Source organism: Urtica dioica, chromosome 7 (assembly GCF_054948205.1).
Source record: "Urtica dioica subsp. dioica isolate 48M chromosome 7, U.dioica_male_clone48M_v1_H2, whole genome shotgun sequence".
Taxonomy (NCBI): domain Eukaryota; kingdom Viridiplantae; phylum Streptophyta; class Magnoliopsida; order Rosales; family Urticaceae; genus Urtica; species Urtica dioica.
The window spans coordinates 45,959,735-45,979,477 of NC_142762.1; the positions used below are offsets into that span (position 1 = coordinate 45,959,735).

Sequence of the window (19,743 nt, forward strand, 5' to 3'; positions counted from 1 at the left end):
TTATTTTATTTTTTAGTTTTGGAATAAAAGTTTTTGATTTTGAACTATTCCAGTCGTCGGGAGAACGGAACTTCCACTTTTTCTTGGCTAGAACTGCCGTTCCGACCAGATTCACAAGCGTTGTTCAGCTTAAATCGAAAGGGTAGTTTTGGCCAAATGCCTAAAATTACTGTGCACATAGCAATTTATCCTTAAATCAGAAAAGGAGAGGTGGCGCGGTGTGAGAGTGAGTGCGACTATCACCTAAGTAAGAAAACGTCACGTTTTTATTTATGCGTTGTACCCTATTTTTATTTGTTAATAAGAAAGTAAAAATAAAAGAATCAAAATAAAATTACGACCACGATCACCGCCATTAATAATGAAATAACAAGCAACACACTACCATTTTTCTCTAAACTCGCTACCGAAGAAACATAATCGCATTCTCTCCCTCTCTCTCACACACAAAATCGGCGGCGACTGTTACATTTCTCCGATCAATTACAGGTAACTTTATCGGAACCCTAATCTAAGTTACATCTTCGCGTCTCTCTCTGGAAATCTGTTTGGAATCGAGAACTTTTTTTATCGGAAGAATAGAAAGGAAAAAAGAAGAATCAAAAGAAAAAGAGTATTTCCTGATCTGATCAGATCTGGATCTCCAATCTCGATCCTCATGCCTCGCGAGGCCTTTTCTTTTGCGTTACTGTACGGAATCTTCGTCCTCGCTTCCGTCGTTTCCGATGCGGATCCGGGTTGCCCTAAGACCCACCCGGCAGTGGGATTCAGTTCGGAGTTCAAGATGGTCCAGCACCAGCTCAGAGGCTCGCTCGTGGTGATCGACGATTGCTCGTTCGAGGTCTCGGGTTTCGACATGATTTCGGGCTCGGAGGTCCTCTGGTGGGGAGCGATGGGTCCGGAATTCGGAAACCTAACCGCCGGGTTCGCGATCTCCGATCAGAGCCTGAACCAGACGTATCGGAACTCGAGTTTCGTCGTACGGCTGAGAGAGAACGTTACGTGGAGCGAGATCCGAGTCCTCGCTGTGTGGGATCGTCCGACAGCGTCGAATTTTGGCCACGTCGTTATCGAGAACCGGACTGTTGACGGAATTAGTTTGGCTCCGTCTCCGTCGCCGCTGTTGATTGACGGCGGAGTTTCCCACTCTGAGCCGACGATGTTCGAGAACTGTAAAACCTTGACGGAGAAATTGAGGGTTCGATGGACAGTGAACGCCGACGAGAACTCGGTCGATTTAGGGCTTGAGGCCGCAACTGGGACGATGAACTACATAGCGTTTGGTTGGGCTAACCCTAAATCAACCTCCAGCCTCATGATCGGCGCGGATGTGGCGGTGGCGGGCTTCACGGAGGAAGGAGAACCGTTCGTCGACGACTTCTTCGTAACGGAATTCACCGACTGCTCCGTCGACAAGGATAGCTTGGCCACCGGAGTTTGCCCGGACACCATTTACAAGGGCTCAAACGACACGAAGCTGATGTACGGCCATAGAAGAGACGGGGTTTCGTTCATCCGGTACCAGAGGCCGCTGAAATCACCCGACGAGAAGTACGATCTCGCGGTGGACCCGAAAATTAACATGACCGTGATCTGGGCCATCGGAAAGATACGGCCGCCGGACACTCTCTGGTCGTACTATCTCCCTCAGAACCACGGCGGTCCAGACGGGGCTTCGTTCGGGCATCTGGGCCTGAACCTCTCGGCGGGCTCAAACGACTGCTCGGGTCCGCTCGAGGCAGAAGATAGAGAGGAAGACCAGGACGTGATCACCGCGGACGCCAACTCAGCTCTGGTGGTCACCGCGGGGCCCGCGTCGAGGTACCCGAACCCACCGAGCCCCTCGAGGGTCCTCTACATCAACAAGAAGGAGGCTCCGGTGCTGAGAGTCGAGCGAGGCGTGCCGGTGAAATTCTCGATCCAGGCCGGGCACGACGTGGCGCTCTACGTGACCTCCGATCCCATCGGAGGGAACGCCACCGCGAGAAACTCGACGGAGACCGTCTACGCCGGCGGGGCCGAGTTCGAGGGAGTCCCGGCGGGCCCGAAGGAGCTCGTCTGGTCGCCGGACCGGAACACCCCGGACGAGGTCTACTACCACTCGGTGTTTGAGCAGAAGATGGGGTGGAAAGTCCAGGTGGTCGACGGAGGACTCGCCGACATGTACGACAAGAGCGTATTGCTCGACGACCAGCAAGTCACCTTCTTCTGGACGCTCAACGAGGACGAAGGCTCGATCTCGATCGCGGCCCGCGCCGAGAAGAAGAGCGGCTACCTCGCCGTGGGGTTCGGGAGCGGAATGGCCAACAGTTTCGCCTACGTGGGCTGGGTCGATGACGCTGGTCGCGGGCGGGTCAACACGTATTGGATCGACGGCACGGACGCCTCGAGCGTTCATCCGACGAACGAGAGCCTCTCGTTTGTCCGGTGCAGCTCGGAGAACGGGATCATCACGATCGAGTTCACGAGGCCGCTGAAGGCGCCGTGCGGCTTCAGCGCAGACCCGGTCTGCAAGAACATCATCGACGAGACGACACCGCTGAAGGTGATCTGGGCGATGGGGGCCGGGTGGACCGACGGAGCTCCGGCGGAGCGGAACATGCACTCGGCGATGAGCAGCCGGGCGGTTCGGATCCTTCTCCTCCGGGGCTCGGCCGAGGCCGAGCAGGATCTGAGGCCGGTCCTGGCGGTGCACGGCTTCATGATGTTCCTGGCTTGGGCGATCCTGCTCCCGGGAGGGATTCTCGCGGCACGGTACATGAAACACGTCAAGGGAGACGGGTGGTACAGGATCCACGTGTACCTTCAGTACTCGGGTTTGGCGATCGTGATGCTCGCAGTGCTCTTCGCCGTGGCCGAGCTTCGAGGCTTCCATTTCGGGTCGGTTCACGTCAAGTTCGGGGTGCTCGCGGTGGCGCTGGTTTGTGCGCAGCCCGTGAACGCGGCGATGAGGCCGAAGAAGACCGGGAACGGAGAAGAGGGCTCGCCGAGGAGGCGGGCCTGGGAGTATTTGCATGTGATTGTCGGAAGAGGAGCGATCGTGGCCGGAGTCGCGGCGCTTTTCACCGGGATGAAGCATTTGGGCGATCGGTACGACGGAGAGAATGTTCGCGGACTAACTTTGGCGTTGATCGCTTGGTTCGCGGCTGGGTCGTTGTTGGTGGTGTATTTGGAGTTCCGGGAGAGAGTCAAGAGGAAGGAGAAGATTTCCGGGCGGAGCAATTGGGTTCTCGGGAACCAGGAGGACGATGATTCGCTCGATCTTTTGAGGGTTTCCGAGGATAAAGCGTCGCCGGCGTCGAGAAGAATGGAAGTTCAGCTGGAACCTCTGAACAAATAGCCATGGAGATAGACAAGCCCAGTGTTCCTATTTTGATTCCCTTTGTAGTTTGGTTGGGGAATCCGGACCGGTCCGGCTTTGCTTGCTTGGATCAGAAGACAAGTTTTCTTTCTTGGAGCGAGTAGAAGAGAAGAGATAGAGGGATTTTTGGCGACAGAGAGTATATTTCAAGGCACCAACGAGATTTCATCATGAAAGATTGTTTTCACACCCTCAACTGTAGACATATAGTTTGTATACTTTTTTTACAAAATTATATCCTTCAAATTTTTATTAAAGACAAACACAGAGCAGCGTTTTTGCCATACTCATTAGTGTTTAGTTACTTATCAATGAAATGTTTAGTTAACTTTTTTATGCCAATAAAACTGTACGTTTTTTTTCTTCCTTCCTTGTGTATTAGGCTTATAGCGCTAGTCAATTATATAATTCTCTAGTCCCATTGACTCATTTGTGTAATAGTGCTTTGACTCTTACTCCAAAGAGATATTTTCTGCGCTATGACGAGATTTATAATCGACTAACCCGTTCAATCCATGGGACCCGAATGTCTCCGAGATCGCTCCAGTAGATTGTGAGACGCTGCAGATATTTTGCAAATTTGTACGTACGACGCTACATCAAAGGTTCTGAAGCACTCTATTGATTTTTCTCATCTGATAGTGAATTCTTTTCGCTCGTTTATGTTGTGTATTGTGTTTATAAGTCAACAAAATATTAGGTAAGAATAAGAAAAATAGATACATGTGTAGATCCTGCACGTACAAATTTGAGTGTATTTTAATTTTCAAAAAATTAGTCAAATAAGCCACCGAAAGTCTAAAAATTGCTAAATAGCCAACCTTTTGTAAAATTTTTGTAAATAGCCACTTCAACTTATTTACGGCACTCAAGAAGACAAAAATACCCAAAAATTTTCCCCCCTATTTTGAGTTTTTTTTTGTCTTTTTGAGTCGTAAATAAGTTGAGGTGACTATTTACAGAAAATTTACAAAAAATTGACTATTATACAAAACGCTATAAATCAAATGGCTATATAGCAGAAATACCCTTTAATTTTTTCTGCTCATTTTTTCAAAGTGGTTAAATTTTTTTATCTGATAGTTACATAACAATTTTCTTTACCTCGAAGTTTTCTCTATTCATACAAGGTCAAACAAAGCAAGCCATCATTTCTTTTTGTAGAAACGATAAAGAAAGAGGGAATCAGAAATGAGAGAGAGTGTTCTAAGACTTTGAATATTTTTTATATTAGATTATGAAATTGTATAACTTATTTATACATATGGTGGATACAAGAGAGTGTAATAAATACATGTAATAATTCTACCTAGGAAATAGAGAGTAATAAATATTACACAGAGAACAAGACATAGAAAATAGATGACAAATAAATGTAACACATTTCCCGTGTGAGATGAGTTCCAATGAGTGAGGACTCCCGAGGCACACTTGTCACGAGGAATGATGAGGTGACGAGGTGAAGCCTAGTTTAGACGAGGTGACGAAGTAACACGGGATGGCGAACTGATGAGCTTGATTTCAACACTTTTTTCACCCTAAAGTTACATATTCCACACCCCTCAAGTATCTAGGAAGATAAACGAAAAAGCACACTTCTAAATTGACAGTGACTGAAAACGCCTCCTTTGTACATATAATATATATTTTTTTTAAATCAATTTTTTCCGAATGCTTGTGCTCCAACATTTTGATCATGTTTTCGTACAGCGATAGCACTAGCAGTACTACTAACCAACCAAGTTTCAAGTTCAACTAGCTTAGCTATATGATCAAGTTGAAGTTGAAGTTGAATTTAAAGTTTGTACTTAATTTCTTTTATCAGCGAACGTTTGTACTTGACGTACACCGCAATTTGTACTTCAAACACAAAAGTATACTTCTTTGTAACTTGTACTTAAATATTTAATATAATTTCAAACTATGCTATGTAAGAATAAATTATTTAAAAGTACACTCATGTTTTTAAGTGGATGAGATCATATCTAGTGTTATCAATTAAAAAAAATTAGAATTGTATGTAGTTATATAATAAAAGATATTCAAGATGGAATGATGATATATAATATCGTAGAAATAAGATATACGCATTCTTAACATCAAAATTGATATCATTTTAATGAAAATTAGTTTTAATCTATTATTATTAGCGGACTGCTATTGTGAGACATAGATGGATCTCACATGACATGTGGATAACCCTTCTGATCTCATATCAATGGTCGGCTAACCGACGATATATATATATATATATATATATATATATATATATATATATATATATATATTTGTTTCATTTAATTAAGTAGAATACAAGTTAGTAGATTATGTGAAGCTATTGAACTCGAGTTATGCCTACATCTCTTAAGCTATTGAACGCGAGTTAAGCGTAGTTATCAACTCGGTTGACAATAAGCTCGTTAGTGATCATCTTCTCGCATCAATTATTGATCACCGTATTCATGGTATGATATTAACCAATTTTCTATAAAATAAAGTCTACAAATTTGATTAAGGCACAAAAAGAACCACAACTAATGAAATTTAATACAAAAAATTATTTGATTCGTACATCGCAACTAAAAAAAAAAAAAAATTAAATGTTAAAAATTTCACAATATATGATATATTTAAGGGTAATTAAGTTAAATGGCCTCTCGAAAATAAGCAATTTTTTTTGTCCACCTTTCGTTAATATGCTGTAAATAGCCACTGTCATTTATTAACAGTCAAATTTGGACGGGATTGCCCTTTGTTATTCCCGCCCATTATTTTCAGCGTAATAATTTAAATGGAAAAAAAAATTCGATCATAACTACCTTGCATAAATCAAGGGAGCATTTAAAACTCCATAAATGCATTAACAAACGAATTTAAACACGCACCACAAAATCCATTCAAAACAAATGCACCACAGAATACGCCGAGATGCACCCTCGTCGACAGGCTCACCACGAATCTTTTCTTCTTCTGTCATCTTCTTTCTTCTCCGGTGAGGCAACGAGAAGAAATAAGATGGCAGAAGAAGAAAATATTCGTTTAAAAGAGAAAAATATTCATTTGTCCACGCCGTGATGTCGGCCATGGTGTTCTCCGCCGTGGTCATGCTTCTTCTTCTTCTTCTTCTTCATTGGCATTGTTGGTGGTTTTGAGTGTATGAGATATGTTTTAGTGATTGTGAATTTGTTGAGATTTTGGTTTAGGTGTTTCTTTTCCAGTATTGTAAATACGACATTGATTTACAGTTAGTATCAATTGTTTCAGCGTAAAACATTATAAAAATAAAACTGATTTACAGTATATTCGTGTAAATACAAAACTGATTTATAGTATATTCGTGTAAATACAAAGCATATTTACAGTATATTCATTGTAAATACAAAGCATATTTACAGTATATTCGTGTAAATAAAAACTGGAAAAAATTTCTGTAAATATTTTGGACGTTCTAAAATATTTTGGCGGCCAACTGAGATCATGAATATCGTAATTGTAATATTTGAATTGTTTTCCATAATAAAGTCAATAAATGAGGAATATTTTGCAGATTGAATATTATATTTTGCCACAAAAATAGAAACTGATTGCCTAAGGTCAACCGATACCTATAACTACTTTCCTAATCGGTTTCCTTAATTTTGTTTTTAAAAAAACTGCCTTATTTATTTAATTCGATATTTGAAAAAAAAAACTGTCTAATTAATTCAATCCTTTGAATTAAATAAGGGCAAAAATGTAAACCTAATTTAATTAATAAGTTGCCACGTAAGCAATATGGCTATTTACAGAAAATTAACGAAAGGTTGGCTAAAAATAAATTGCTAGTGTTTAAGATGACCATGCAGCCAATTATTTGTATATTTAATACATATATTATTTTTTCCGGTGTGAATATTTGGGGGCACGAGTGCTTACTAGTAAACCAATTCTCTTGTCATATTATTATTGATTTATTAATGTACCACTAAATTTACGATATATGTTAATATAAACTACAAAATAAACCTTTAAATTAACAATTTACATTGGTTGAGATTGAAAGTTGAAACACACAAACGCAAACAAGCTATTCCCTTACAGGAAACAAGTTGCAATCAAATTTTAAATTCGGCGTGACATTTAGAATTTTTATATCGCATTACTCTACTTTTGGATAAGACAAAACATGCTCCGTATGTTTTGTATATCAACTTGATTGGTTTCTAATAATTGTTTACCCAAACTACTTCAGAGTCCATTTGATTATTAACAATAAAAAATTCGCTAAACTCGTATAAGCTTAATTCCTGTTTTAGAGAGTTTTAGCAAAATACAGTCCGCGACTCTCACACGGACTCACCCATTTAGCAGAGCCAAAGTCGTGGGTTGTCAGACAGTCAGAGAGAGAGAGACACACACAATTTCGCCGCCGAGCCTCACCGAGCGACGGCGTTTCTTCGACTCGGCTCAGCTCAATCAAACAGCTTATCGTACCCAAACAGTAAATTTCGAAACTTTTATCTCATTTCCCTCCGGAGAGTTGCTTCCGTATCTCTTTTATAGGTTTGTCCGTATTCAAATTCGAATCGGAATCTCTAAACCCTAATCTGTTTGTCTTGAGTCTCTTTTTTGTTTTCCACTCGAAATGTCTCAGTTCTGAGGTTTCTCCTGAGGATTTATTGGCTGCGAGATTCGAAGATCCGGCTAATAATCTCCAGATTGTTGCTGGATTTTGTTTCATTCGCTTCTCTCGAAGCGTCGCTCTTTTTTTCTTGGTATTTTCGTAATATATTTGCGTACATTTTGCCCAAATTTGAAATGCAGTTTCGCAATGTAGATTCCAACGTTCTTGCATGTCGATAGTTTCTTACTAAAAACTTGTTGACCTTCTTTAGCATATTCATTTGTGGGATAAACGATTTAGCCTGTTTGATTTTTCTCTTTTCTTCGATGAATTATTAAAATAGAAATGAATATCTGTTGCATTACCATTACTTACTAAGAAAAAATAGCAGAAACAAAACCAAGATTTTTTTTTCTTTTCTTTTCTTTCTATATGATGGTTGACCATTCTCTACAGGTGTGAATCCATTTTTCAAATTTTTATAAAAAAATGGCTCCGCCGGCGAAGAGAAGAGTCCAATCCTCCGTGAAGAGGAAGAACTCGAACTTGGCGGAGAAAGAGAGATCTCCGTCCATGGCCGCCGGGGATGCAAACGGATACGGCAACGGCTCGGAAGATCCGTCTTCTTCGGGGAAGAGAAAAGCGACGGAGAATCCGACGAAGGAGTTGTTCGACCACCGGTTCGTGAATCATGACTGCTTCTTCCTGAAAGCCAACAAGCTGAAGCTCGAAGTCGTGAGCAGCATCGCCCACACATTCGCGGAGCCGGAGAGCGACTCCGACGCCTTTTTCATCCCGCCGGAGGACACCTCGAAGTTCCGGCTGATGCGCTCCGACTACACCGCCGTCCCGATCCTCTTCCGCTGCCCTTCCCGGCCCTCCCTCGAGTGGAAGAACTGGGTCGCGAGCGAGCTCGAGGACCTCGGTGTCAAAGACCAGCTCCGCCGCGCCGGAGTCCTCTCGGCGCTCATGTCCTCGACCCAGCTCGGGGTCCACCGAGACATCCGGGGACTGAGGCACGTGGTGCGGCGATGGAACAAGACGACCCACACGTTCATCTGCGCCTGGGGAGAGTTCACTCCGACTTTAGACGACGTGTCGAAGCTTCTGAGACTGCCGGTCATGGGAGACGCTTCTCCGTTCACCATCGAGCTCTCGGACCGTGAAGAGGAGATTCGGCTTTCGCTCATGAAAGGCCTGTCTCTGTGCCGGCACTTGGAGAACAACAAGCAGTCCTCTCGGGCGAGCTTCGCGTGTTGGATCCGGTTCTTCTGGGGGACGGTGGAGAAGGACAAGTTTCAGCCCGGGGCCGGGTACGGGAAGGGCTGCCGGGTCGAAGCTATGGTGGCTCTGTGGCTGAGCAAATTCGTGTTCCCCGACCTCCAAGGGGACGTGGTTCTGCGCCAGATGTTTCCTCTGGCGATAAGGATCGTTCAGGGCGTTCGGTTCCCTCTGGCGCCGGTGTTCTTGGGCACTTTCTACAAACACCTCGACCTGATCTTCGAGGACGAAGTCCTCGGCGCAGGGAAGTACGCGATAGACTCGGAGCTTGGGATCAACTTCCTTCAAGTGTTCCTGTGGGAGCGGATAAGGAAATACGCCGGAGAACCGGCGACGAGCACGAGGGTGGTGTACGAGCTCGGCGTCAACACGGAGGTGCCTCTCTGGAGCCGGTGGTTCCACATGAAGCACATCAAGGAAAGGCCATCGATCTGGTTCTTCGTGGATGAGATCGATAGCTTCACGTTCCGGCCTTACGTTGGGCTCGACAGCGAATTCTCCTCGAGGCCGCTCATCAAAGAGCCCTCCGCGGCTTCCGACATTGTGAAGATCCCGATGTGCGATTCCGACGGAACTTGGGCGGACCTCGAATACGTTGTCAGTATTAGACCCGGGTTGTTGCCGGCTTGGATCGGGACCGAAGTGTTCAGCGTCAATTACTGGCCTCACAGGGTATTAAGGCAGTTCGGGTTGGACCAGGGCGTTCCGAGGCTCTACACTTTTGCCGACGAGGATGTGCTTAAATCCCCGTCTTTTGGGGTTTCGCGTTTTATTAATTCGTCGCTGAAGAGCCTTCCGACGATAAAGTCGTTGACGATCCAAATCGCCGGCGACGATAGAGAAGGACTGTACACTCCGAAATTCGCGACATATTGGAAGAAGATGATCGGGGAGTTCAATGAGTTCATCAAGAGCCCGAAATCCGTGACCGAGCCTCCCTCGCCGAGCCTAGTGCCCAAGAGGTTGAGGCTGGACACTCGAGAGGTTCGCTCGTTCTGTACCAAGATCGGTATGCCTTTCACGGTGATCGACGGCGAAGAGAAAGAGGTCGTCGGAGCGGTGAGGAACGGGAGATATTCGGTGAGCCCGGAGGAGGATCTTCCTCTGGCCGAAATGATTTCGAGAAATTCTCCGACAGAGGAGTGGGAGGAACCACCGCTGGAGCTGATTTCTCCGACCGACGTGCCTCGCCGGAGAAAATCAAATTCCAGGAGAAAATCTGCAACCCCGAAGCGTAAAAGTGCAAGATTGTCGATGAAAGGCCACACTTCCGACGAATTAGTGATGGACGGTGATGTTGGTAATGCAGATATGAACACCGAGATAGCAGCAGCAGCAGCACCACCCCCGCAGGAACCCCAGATTGTCGAAGGAACGAGCAACCTCGCTTTAGGCGGCGATGACGTGGACGCAATCCAGACCGGAAAAGGGTTGACCAACTTCGATAATGCTGATGATGTAATTAGGAAGCTCAAGTCTGAAGCTGATAACGAAAACTTAGAGCCTGAAACTGCCACCCCTGCTATAAAGACCCATCCGAAGGTACGGTTTTCATTCCTTCTATCAATTTTTTTATATCCATTTAATCTGTGTTTAACTAACAGCCCCAAGAGCGTTGGTTTATCAGAGATTACATGTTCATAGTCCCGAGTGCTGAAAAATCTTTGATCTCTAGTAAAACCCGAGAGGAAAACTAGGATTTTACTAATTTTTTTTTTTTAAAGTCATTGGGGTTAATGGGAACAATTGCCAATGTACTATATTTATTCCCTTCCGTTTTAACTGATTATTTTTGTTCCCTTAGTTGTGTGATTCGAGGGATTGACTCACCTCTTGAACAGTGAATCCGAGTTTATCAATAAAATTTCACCGTGTCTGTGTACCTTAAACAACAGCTCTTCACATTACAGTGTTCTTATGGTACCCTTAACACCGAATTCGCAGAAAAGAAAAAGCCTGCCTTTGGCTCTGGTGTCGTGCTCGAACAACTATCCTCCCGCCCAGACCCCACTTCCGCCACCGCAAGTCTCTCCACCGCCGGCCAAAAGACCGAGGGAAGAACAAGAACGAGTACAAGAACCAACACAAGCACAAGCACAAGAACCAGAACAAGAACCAGAACGAGAACGAGAAGAGAACACTCCGACCGGCGGCGGCGGCGGCAAAGAGACCCAGAACGGCTTAGACCGCCTCGAGACGGAGGCCGTGACTGCCCTTTTGAGCGCCAACGGAGGCGAACCCGCCGCCGTAGAGTCTGGCTCGGAAGAGTCCTGGCAGAACAAGCTGGACCATCTCATGGGAGCCTTCAACGGCAACACGCCGGCGCCGAGCTCTGTCGAGGAGTTCCTCAAGCTGAGCGGCCGAACGAAGATCCTCGCCGGAATCCCGATCCCAGAGGAGTCTTTCCAGTCGATGAGCGACGCGATCGAGAAGCACGGCGACTTCGTGGCGAAATGCTGGGCCTCGAAGCCTGTTAGGGACATCATGTTCTCGCGGCTCAGCCTCGTCTTCTTCGCCCTCGAGCAGATTCCCTTAAGCAAGCTCTCGGAGGACGCCTTGCTGGCGCTCCGGGACGTGGTCCGAGAGGCCGCCGCGGTCGGGTTCGCCGTCGAATTCCTCCTCGAGCACCTGAGAAAGCTCGTCTCGGCTATCTTCGGGAAGAAGATCTTCTTCGACAAGCTCGCCGCGCTCGATTCGCAGACCGTCGAGGCTCAGAGGGCTTTCGACGCGGCAAAGGCAAAGCTCGACGGGCTCAAAAAGGCCCGCTCGGAGGTGGTTGCGCGGGCCAGCGTGTCCACCGGAACCGAAGGGGATTGTATCAGACACGCTCTGGATTTCTGTACCAGCCTTGTACATGGCATATGACCTTGATTCCTAATTTTATTAAAGTGCTCTGATTGTGTGCCGTTTTTTTGTAAAAAAAAAATGTTAACTTTAATTCGGTTTTTGGTTTTTGGTTTTTGGTTCTAGTAGTAGTAGCGAGTTAGAGTTAGACCGATGGTACTTCCTTCTTCATCTTTTTTTTTTTTTTTTTTTTTTTTTTTTTGTATGTAAACGTACTTTTTTGCTTTTGTAAGTTAGTTATAATATGCTGAAGAAAGTCTACTTTTATTTCTTGTCCTGGACTTGCACCTTCTTTTTGTTTTATTTTATTATTATTAATATTTCATTCCTTACATACGGAGGTAAATGACAAACAACCTAAGCACCTCTTAAAAAAAAAAAAGACGAACAACCTAAGCACTTGTGGGTGGACTTGCATATTTAATGGAGAAATAATTTTTTGTACTATTATTTTACCTTGGAAAGCTGATGAAGCTAGAGACAACAATCAACGAATTCGTGACATTCAATACAAAAAAAAAAAGATTAAAAAATAATCATCTATCAAATAATACAAACACGAAAATCAAACATTCGTAATCACCAAACTGAGGACAGCATGTTTATGATCCCAAAGTTCAAGGTCACATTCGGGTCAAGGTTTCGAAGATCCTCAAAGGCATGGGACTTTCGGCTCCTCAGAGCCTCTCGGAGATAATCGACTCTCCTGGCGTTGAACCCCTCGTTGTTGAGAAGATATTCCATAAGTCAGTAATCGAAGTCAACCCATTCATGTTCTTGGTCAGAGAGGACACGACTAGAACGGTGCTCTTCAGCGGCCACGTTCTCAATCCACTTCACTAGAGATCAGTTTGCTGAACAAATTCATTGCTGATATTCATCATACTTTTTTTCCTACGTTTTGTTTTCTTACGTTTTGTCCTCGCTCTCGTCGCCGCCGGCTCGGAGGGTCACACGTTGGACCAGATTCTCTCATTCCTCGGCTTCGAATCCGCAGACCATCTCAGGTCCTTCGCGTCGAAGCTCGTCTCCGTCGTCTTCTCCGATGGAAGCCTCGTTGGCGGGCCTCGATTGTCATACGTCAATGGCGCTTGGGTCGACCAACGTGTTCCTCTAAAAAATTCTTTCAAGCAGATTCTGGAAAATTATTACAAGGCTGCTATTTCTCAAGTTGATTTCGTCAACAAGGTAATCGAAGACTTTCTTTCTATATTCTTTCTCAAGAAAATTTCAAATTGAGTTTAATTGGATTCTTCCTATGAAGATGTTTCCTGATTAGATTTCAATTTCCCTTTTATGGCGTCGTTATGGTTTGTTTTGTTTGGTGACTTTAACATATTCATATTATTAGTTAAGATGTTTAGGATTGTGCAATGATAATTCCCTTTCTTGGTTGTATTAATTGACTTAATGTCTATTTTTCTTTCGTTCATATTATTTTATAAACCATATAGGAGACCTTGCTTCGTTTCAAATGCTCTGGTTCGTTATGTTTAAAAGCATCTTCATATTGTAGAATCTTGTTTTGATTACTGTTGTTATTCTTCAGGCTCCTGAGATTTTAGAAGAAGAGAATTCATGGGCTAAGAAAGAAACCAAAGGCCTTGTCAAGAACCTTCTTCCTCCTGGTGCTGATCTTAGCGAATGCGCTGTACTTCAAAGGAGAGTGGAAGAAAAAGTTCGATGCTTCTAGAAATATAGACGATTATTTCCATCTTCTGAATGGGGGCTTTGTCAGAGTGCCCTTTATGAGGAGCTGGAAAAACCAACTCGTCGAAGAGTACGACGGATTCAAAGTTCTCGGGCTTCCTTACAAACATGGAAAGAACATGAAGAGCCGTTTCACGATGTACATCCTACTCCCGGACGCCACAGACGGGCTTTCTGCTTTGGTGCACAGAGCCGGCTCCGAGCCCGGATTCCTCGATCGCCATCTTCCGCGCCAAGAAATCGAGGTTGGCAAATTCATGATCCCAAAGTTCAAGATCACATTCGGGTTCGAGGCTTCACATATTCTCAAAGGCATGGGACTTTCGGCTCCTTTCTGCATGGAAGGTGGTCTATCGGAGATAATTGACTCGCCTGGTGTCGGTCAACTCCTCTTCGTTTCGGAGATATTCCACAAGTCGGTGATCGACGTCAATGAGGAAGGCACAGAAGCCGCTGCTGCCACGGCCGCTATGATAGCACTCGGGTGTGCTCGGACGGTTCCGAGGAAGAAGATTGACTTTGTTGCCGATCACCCATTCATGTTCTTGATCAGAGAGGACACGACTGGAACGGTGCTCTTCAGCGGCCATGTCCTCAATCCACTTCAGTAGAGATCAGTTTGCTGGACAAATTCATTATTTCGGTTGGCTGATATTCATCACACTGTTTTTCCTACGTTTTGTTTTCTCTCCCTGAAATGGCATATATCATTTTTCGGGTGTTTAATTTTTCTGTTAGTTCGTACTTTTGAGTCTTAAACCCACTTTGAATGTGCATGTTCAATTTACAAAATCTGCTGTTATATCTGTGTAGCCAATTTTTCCAACAGTTTGATCTATGAAGTCGTTGAATTTCAATCTCGTTGCTTTCTTTGTTTGTTTATTTAAATTAAATACAGCAATGGTTTGTCATTATTGTCAAACCACACATGCTGCAACGAACCAATTTTTTGCACTATAATGAGGACCGATCATGATGGATTTAACTTACGATAGTTCAATTGGTCCATTAATCGAGTTTAACTATTCTATTGGCTTTAATATATCTCGACGAAAAAACCGGAACTCGTGGTGGGGATGGTACTCTTTGGTGGTCACGTTTTCATTCCACGGATGATGAACTTTATTTTGTTGCGTGTTAGCTCATGTTCATAGTTAGACCTCTGTGGTTGGTTTTAGTAACGAGAAAGTAAACCACAAATTTTAGTAACCAAATATTCTTACGAGACAAGTTAGGCGATCGGTAACGAACAAAATGAGACGAATATACAACAAGTATGAAAACAACACAAACTTTATCTTGGTTCGGCCAATATAACCACGTCGAGCTTTGAAAACCAGTCATGTATCAAGATCTTGAATGATCGGTGTCATTCCATTTACCAACAGTCAACACATTCTCAAAAGCACTTCAAGCTCAAAAACCCCACAAATTCTCTTTTTTTGTATTTCTCGGTTTTCTTAGACTGATTCACTCTTGCCTCTCCTTTCTCTACAGTTATGCTTCTCTATTTTTAACTTATAGAGAGACATTATTACAGGATAACTTGACACCTAAGAAATCAACTAAATGATCCATCCCACAAACAAAGCTGAAGTATTTTTCAAGAACAAATTCTCTCGCTTATTAAGAATTAAAAAATGAAAAATTAGTCAATCTAAGCCACATCAAACGTTACAATTGTAAACTAGCCAACGTTTCCATTATTTTTCGAATCTAGCCAATTTTGATGACGTGGCATATTTATGTAAGATTGTATTTACTATATTAGCCTTCCTTTCAATCCAAAATGACTAGCCCACGTTTGAGTCCGAGTTATATAGCCAATTCTGTTTTTTTATTCGGTTTATACATTTATTCCGTGTATTAATTATTTTTATTCACGGAATTGCAACTCAAGTGGTTGACCTTCCTTTTTTGTAGCCACATTTAATGGAAAGGAGAATAATATATCAACGTTACTTCAGTTTGGAAGATATCCCATTTTTTAGGGATTAGATTTGTTTTTTTTTAAAGCTAAAATTATGAAATATGTCGCTCACATTTATTCACTGGATCTAATTTGCTACGCAATTCAAAATTTGAATTGTTTCTGTTCCGCCTTAAATTGAACGTCCCTTTCCACTTTTTCTCGTGTTTAAGAATTGTTATCGCCGTTTCACTGGTGAGAATGTAAGCGTCACAGTGTTAATTTCAGTAAATTTCTGTTAATTCCATGCATTTTGTAAATTTCTGTTAATTATCGTAAATTTATCACTGTCCAGGTGGAACCGATCAATGCCGACCAGTTTGAAGTTATCGACGGGGTTATTCACAAGGTTGTTGACGTTGCCAACAAGACCTGTTCATGCGGTGTTTGGCAATTGGATTTGTTCCCATGTTCGCATGCTTTTGCTGCTTTGTGGAGGTTGAATCTCAAGCCAATGGATTTTATACCTCAATATTACACACAAAAGGGTTATGTTGCTACGTATTCCATGGACGTTAACCCAATTGAACATGACGGAGATTGGGTCTTACCTCCCGAAGCTCAACTAATTCATCCTCCAATTCACAAAGTTCAAGCAGGAAGACCGAAACTGAAGCGATATCGTGCTAAGAGTGAGACCTTTCATCCATATCATCAAAGATGTGGAAAATGTGGACGAGCGGGACATAATAAGCGTTCTTGCAAATTGTAGTTATTTTATCTTTTTTCTTTCATTTTCAGTACAACCATGTTTTGGATTTTTGTTTTTCAATTCAGTTTGATTTTTAATAGTTGAACTTCACTTGGTTGATTTCTGTTAATTTCAGACCTGGTTTATTTCTGTAAAATATGTTACACCTTATTCAACTTCACTTGGTTGATTTCGGTTAATTTTGTCACCTTAATCGTTTAATCGTTTACCAATGCACGGTTAGAAGAGAGAGAATTTTCGGGCATTAAATGGTATACCAATTTCACACGCATAACATTTATTTATTTTTTTAAAATTTGATTTCAAAAATTGAACGGTTAATGCCATGACGTGTTCTGAATTTGACCTATTCATTAATTAAGATTTAGCTTCCTCTTTTATTTTTAAGAAATCTCTGCCGAATCTCATCTTAAATGGCTAAATTGTGAAAACAGCTGATATTAATTACGTGTACACAATTCTTAGTAGTCAAACGTGGGCTAGTACTTATATCTATACCTTATAAGGAAAATGGTAAATAAGGAATTCTCTACCCGTAAATTTCAGTAAATGGCTACTTTGCAAAATTAACCAAACGTTGGCTAGATTCTAAAAACCATGTTTCAAAATGGCTACGTCGCTAGTTTGCCCTTACAAAATTAATAACCGTGGGAAATTGACGTAGTTTTACTTTTCATCTAGTTATGCTCACTATTTTTTTTTCAAATTTGACTTGAGCTACAAGTAAATGAATTTCGCAGCTAGACCGCCTCTTTTAGCAATATGTACATCAGGCACAAACTGCCGAAGCCTCGCTGGCGAAGATTTTCTCCATTTTTATTTATTTCAAACATATTATTTGTCATACTAGGTTTCATTGGATTATCATATTATTTTATAACTTAGCTTTAAAGCCTTATGTATTTCGTTTTTTTTATTTTATGGGAAAATGACACATATATACCTTGTGTTTTAATGAAATGTCGAGTTTAACCTTTGGTTTTAAAAAATGTCGAGATCATACCCTCTGTTTAACTAAAATGACGAAATTATACCCTGAAATATACAACAGTGCCACGAATCTTCTTTTTATTGACTTTTCATTGACGTTGACTATAATATTTATATGTAAACACCAATTATCTTTATTCATTCGTGTCATATATGTAATTTATTTAAAAACCAAAAAATAAACAACAGTCTCTAAATCGTGAAGAACGCAAAAAGATGCAAAAATGTAAAAATCGACAGTTGATAGTCATCAAAATTAAAGATTCGAACAGAGAACCCATGATTCAGAGTTGCAATTCGAACACAGAATGAAGTCATCTCTTGGAAGATATGAATTTTATTATTTAATTTCAATTTAAGATAATTTTTATTTCAAAATTGGAAATTTGAAAGTTAGGATACTGTTTTGGATTTGATTATGTTTTTCTTATATAAGAGTTAATATCAATGAAAGGGAGATTATTTGTGACACTATTATCTATTACATGGTATAATTTCGTTATTTTAGTTAAACAGAAGGTATGATCTCGACATTTTTGAAAACCAAAGGTTAAAGTCGACATTTCACTAAAACACATGGTATAAATGTGTTATTTTCCCTTATTTTATTGAAAAATTACACTGGTTAAGTCACTTAAAACGTTGATATTGCAATCTAGACAACGTTTCATTTAAGTTTCAAATGTAGCCACAAATGATGACGTGACTTTATTAGTTATTGGGAAAATATCTAGAGTACCTCTCATGTTTAATCGAAATGCGAGATTTATCCCCTCTATTTCTAGAAATATCAGACATATCCCTTCAGTTTAATATAAATGACATATACCTCCCCTAAAAAAATGTTATATTACAAATATTACCATTTTCGTTTATTTTTTACAAAAAAATAATTTGAACTCCTCAAAATACCCTTAATAGAATAAATATTTATTTACTATTTTATTAAAAAAAAATCAAAATCTCTCTTTATAAAAAAAAACCTTAACTTTTTATTAAGAAATTTTTTAATTTAATTTTTTTTTATATAGAATAGAAGATAAAAAAATTATTTCATTAAGGGTATTTAGGGGATTTCAAATTATTTTTTTGTAAAAAATAAACGAAAAAGGGTGATATTTGTAATATAACATTTATTTAGGGGATGTATATGTCATTTATATTAAACTGGAGGGATATGTCTGATATTTCTAGAAATAGAGGGGATAAATCTCGCATTTTGATTAAACACAAGGGATACTCTTGATATTTTCCCTTAGTTATTTAACAAATTACTACATTAACCTTTATTAAAATCGGCTGAACAAAAACATGTAGCCAACGTTTGGATCGCAGCCAAATAATGCATCTTTAATACACGTTAACTTGATTTATTCCATAATATTTTTTTTCCTTTTTTGTAGTCTAATTAGTTGCGATATCAAGTTTTTTTTAGTTTAATTTCAGTACATTTCCGTTTATTCTACACGTGATATTAGACATTAGATGAGAAACTTTTGTTAACTGAGAAGAAAGAGAAAGTGGGTTAATTATTTTTGCACAGTTACCTATTATATTTTTGCACGGTTACATATTATATTTTTGTATTAATTTTCATAATGAATTACCTTTTAAATTTTCGTTTTGGTCGCACCCAAATAATGCAGCTTTAATACATGTTAACTTCATCCTCTTTATTCCATAATATTTTATTTCTTTTTTTGTAGTCCAATTAGCTGCGATATTAAGTTTTCTTGGGTTAATTTTAATTAATTTCTGTTTATTTTACACGTGATAACTTTTGGTTGACTAAAACGTTAACTAGTAGTTGGTTTTTATAATTTATGTTACATAAGTGTATTTTGATATTTTCTAACTTTTTATTTCTGTAAATGGCTAGATTACAAAATTTACTAAACGTTGGATACTTCCTTTAAAATATGTCTGAAATTGACTACGTTGTTAGATTGTCATATTTATTTATGTAAAAGATCTCACCAAATATATGATTGGAGAGAAAGAAGGAAGATGCCGCAAGAAGTTTCCAATGATATTCTACTTTAGTTGTTCCGAAATTAGCTTAAAGTTATCGTAATTTATTGTATTTTTTTAATTAATTTGATCTAACACACTTTTTAATAGTCGTTGCAAACAAAAGTCGTTGTTTCCTTAATTTATCTTAATTTTATTTAATTATGATAATTTCTGATAAACTAAGATGAAATTCAATATTTTTTCAATGATAGATTTTAAAATAATTTTTTATTTTAAAAATTAAGTTTTACATACCTTTA

At 40.9% G+C, this 19,743-nt stretch overlaps 2 protein-coding genes and 1 pseudogene across 4 annotated transcripts; all 3 read left to right on the plus strand.

Moving 5' to 3' along the window:
• Positions 1-360: 360 nt before the first annotated feature.
• LOC149392168 (DOMON domain-containing protein / dopamine beta-monooxygenase N-terminal domain-containing protein) lies at positions 361-3,723 on the plus strand. The gene has a single exon (XM_089620129.1). The coding sequence runs from the start codon at positions 659-661 to the stop codon at positions 3,338-3,340; it is 2,682 nt and encodes an 893-aa protein (XP_089476255.1). The 5' UTR covers positions 361-658; the 3' UTR covers positions 3,341-3,723.
• Positions 3,724-7,565: 3,842 nt separating this feature from the next.
• LOC149392169 (uncharacterized) lies at positions 7,566-12,258 on the plus strand. 3 transcript variants are annotated; one of them, XM_089619623.1, is made up of 4 exons: positions 7,566-7,841; positions 8,421-10,485; positions 10,555-10,787; positions 11,190-12,258. In XM_089619623.1, exons 2-4 carry the CDS (start codon positions 8,454-8,456, stop codon positions 12,108-12,110), a joined length of 3,186 nt encoding a protein of 1,061 aa, XP_089475749.1. In that variant the 5' UTR covers positions 7,566-7,841; positions 8,421-8,453; the 3' UTR covers positions 12,111-12,258. The 3 variants fall into 3 exon arrangements, with proteins under 3 accessions (XP_089475749.1, XP_089475750.1, XP_089475748.1); XM_089619624.1 differs by having other exon boundaries at positions 8,421-10,479; XM_089619622.1 differs by having other exon boundaries at positions 8,421-10,787.
• Positions 12,259-12,749: 491 nt separating this feature from the next.
• On the plus strand, positions 12,750-14,620 carry LOC149392170 (serpin-ZX pseudogene; annotated as a pseudogene).
• The last annotated feature ends 5,123 nt before the right edge of the window (positions 14,621-19,743 follow it).

Coding starts and splice junctions, on each gene's coding strand:
- LOC149392168 (XM_089620129.1), top strand. CDS start 659: ATGCCTCGCGAGGCCTTTTCTTTTGCGTTACTGTACGGAATCTTCGTC.
- LOC149392169 (XM_089619622.1), top strand. CDS start 8,454: ATGGCTCCGCCGGCGAAGAGAAGAGTCCAATCCTCCGTGAAGAGGAAG. Junction 10,788..11,189: donor CTATAAAGACCCATCCGAAG/GTACGGTTTTCA, acceptor CCGAATTCGCAG/AAAAGAAAAAGCCTGCCTTT.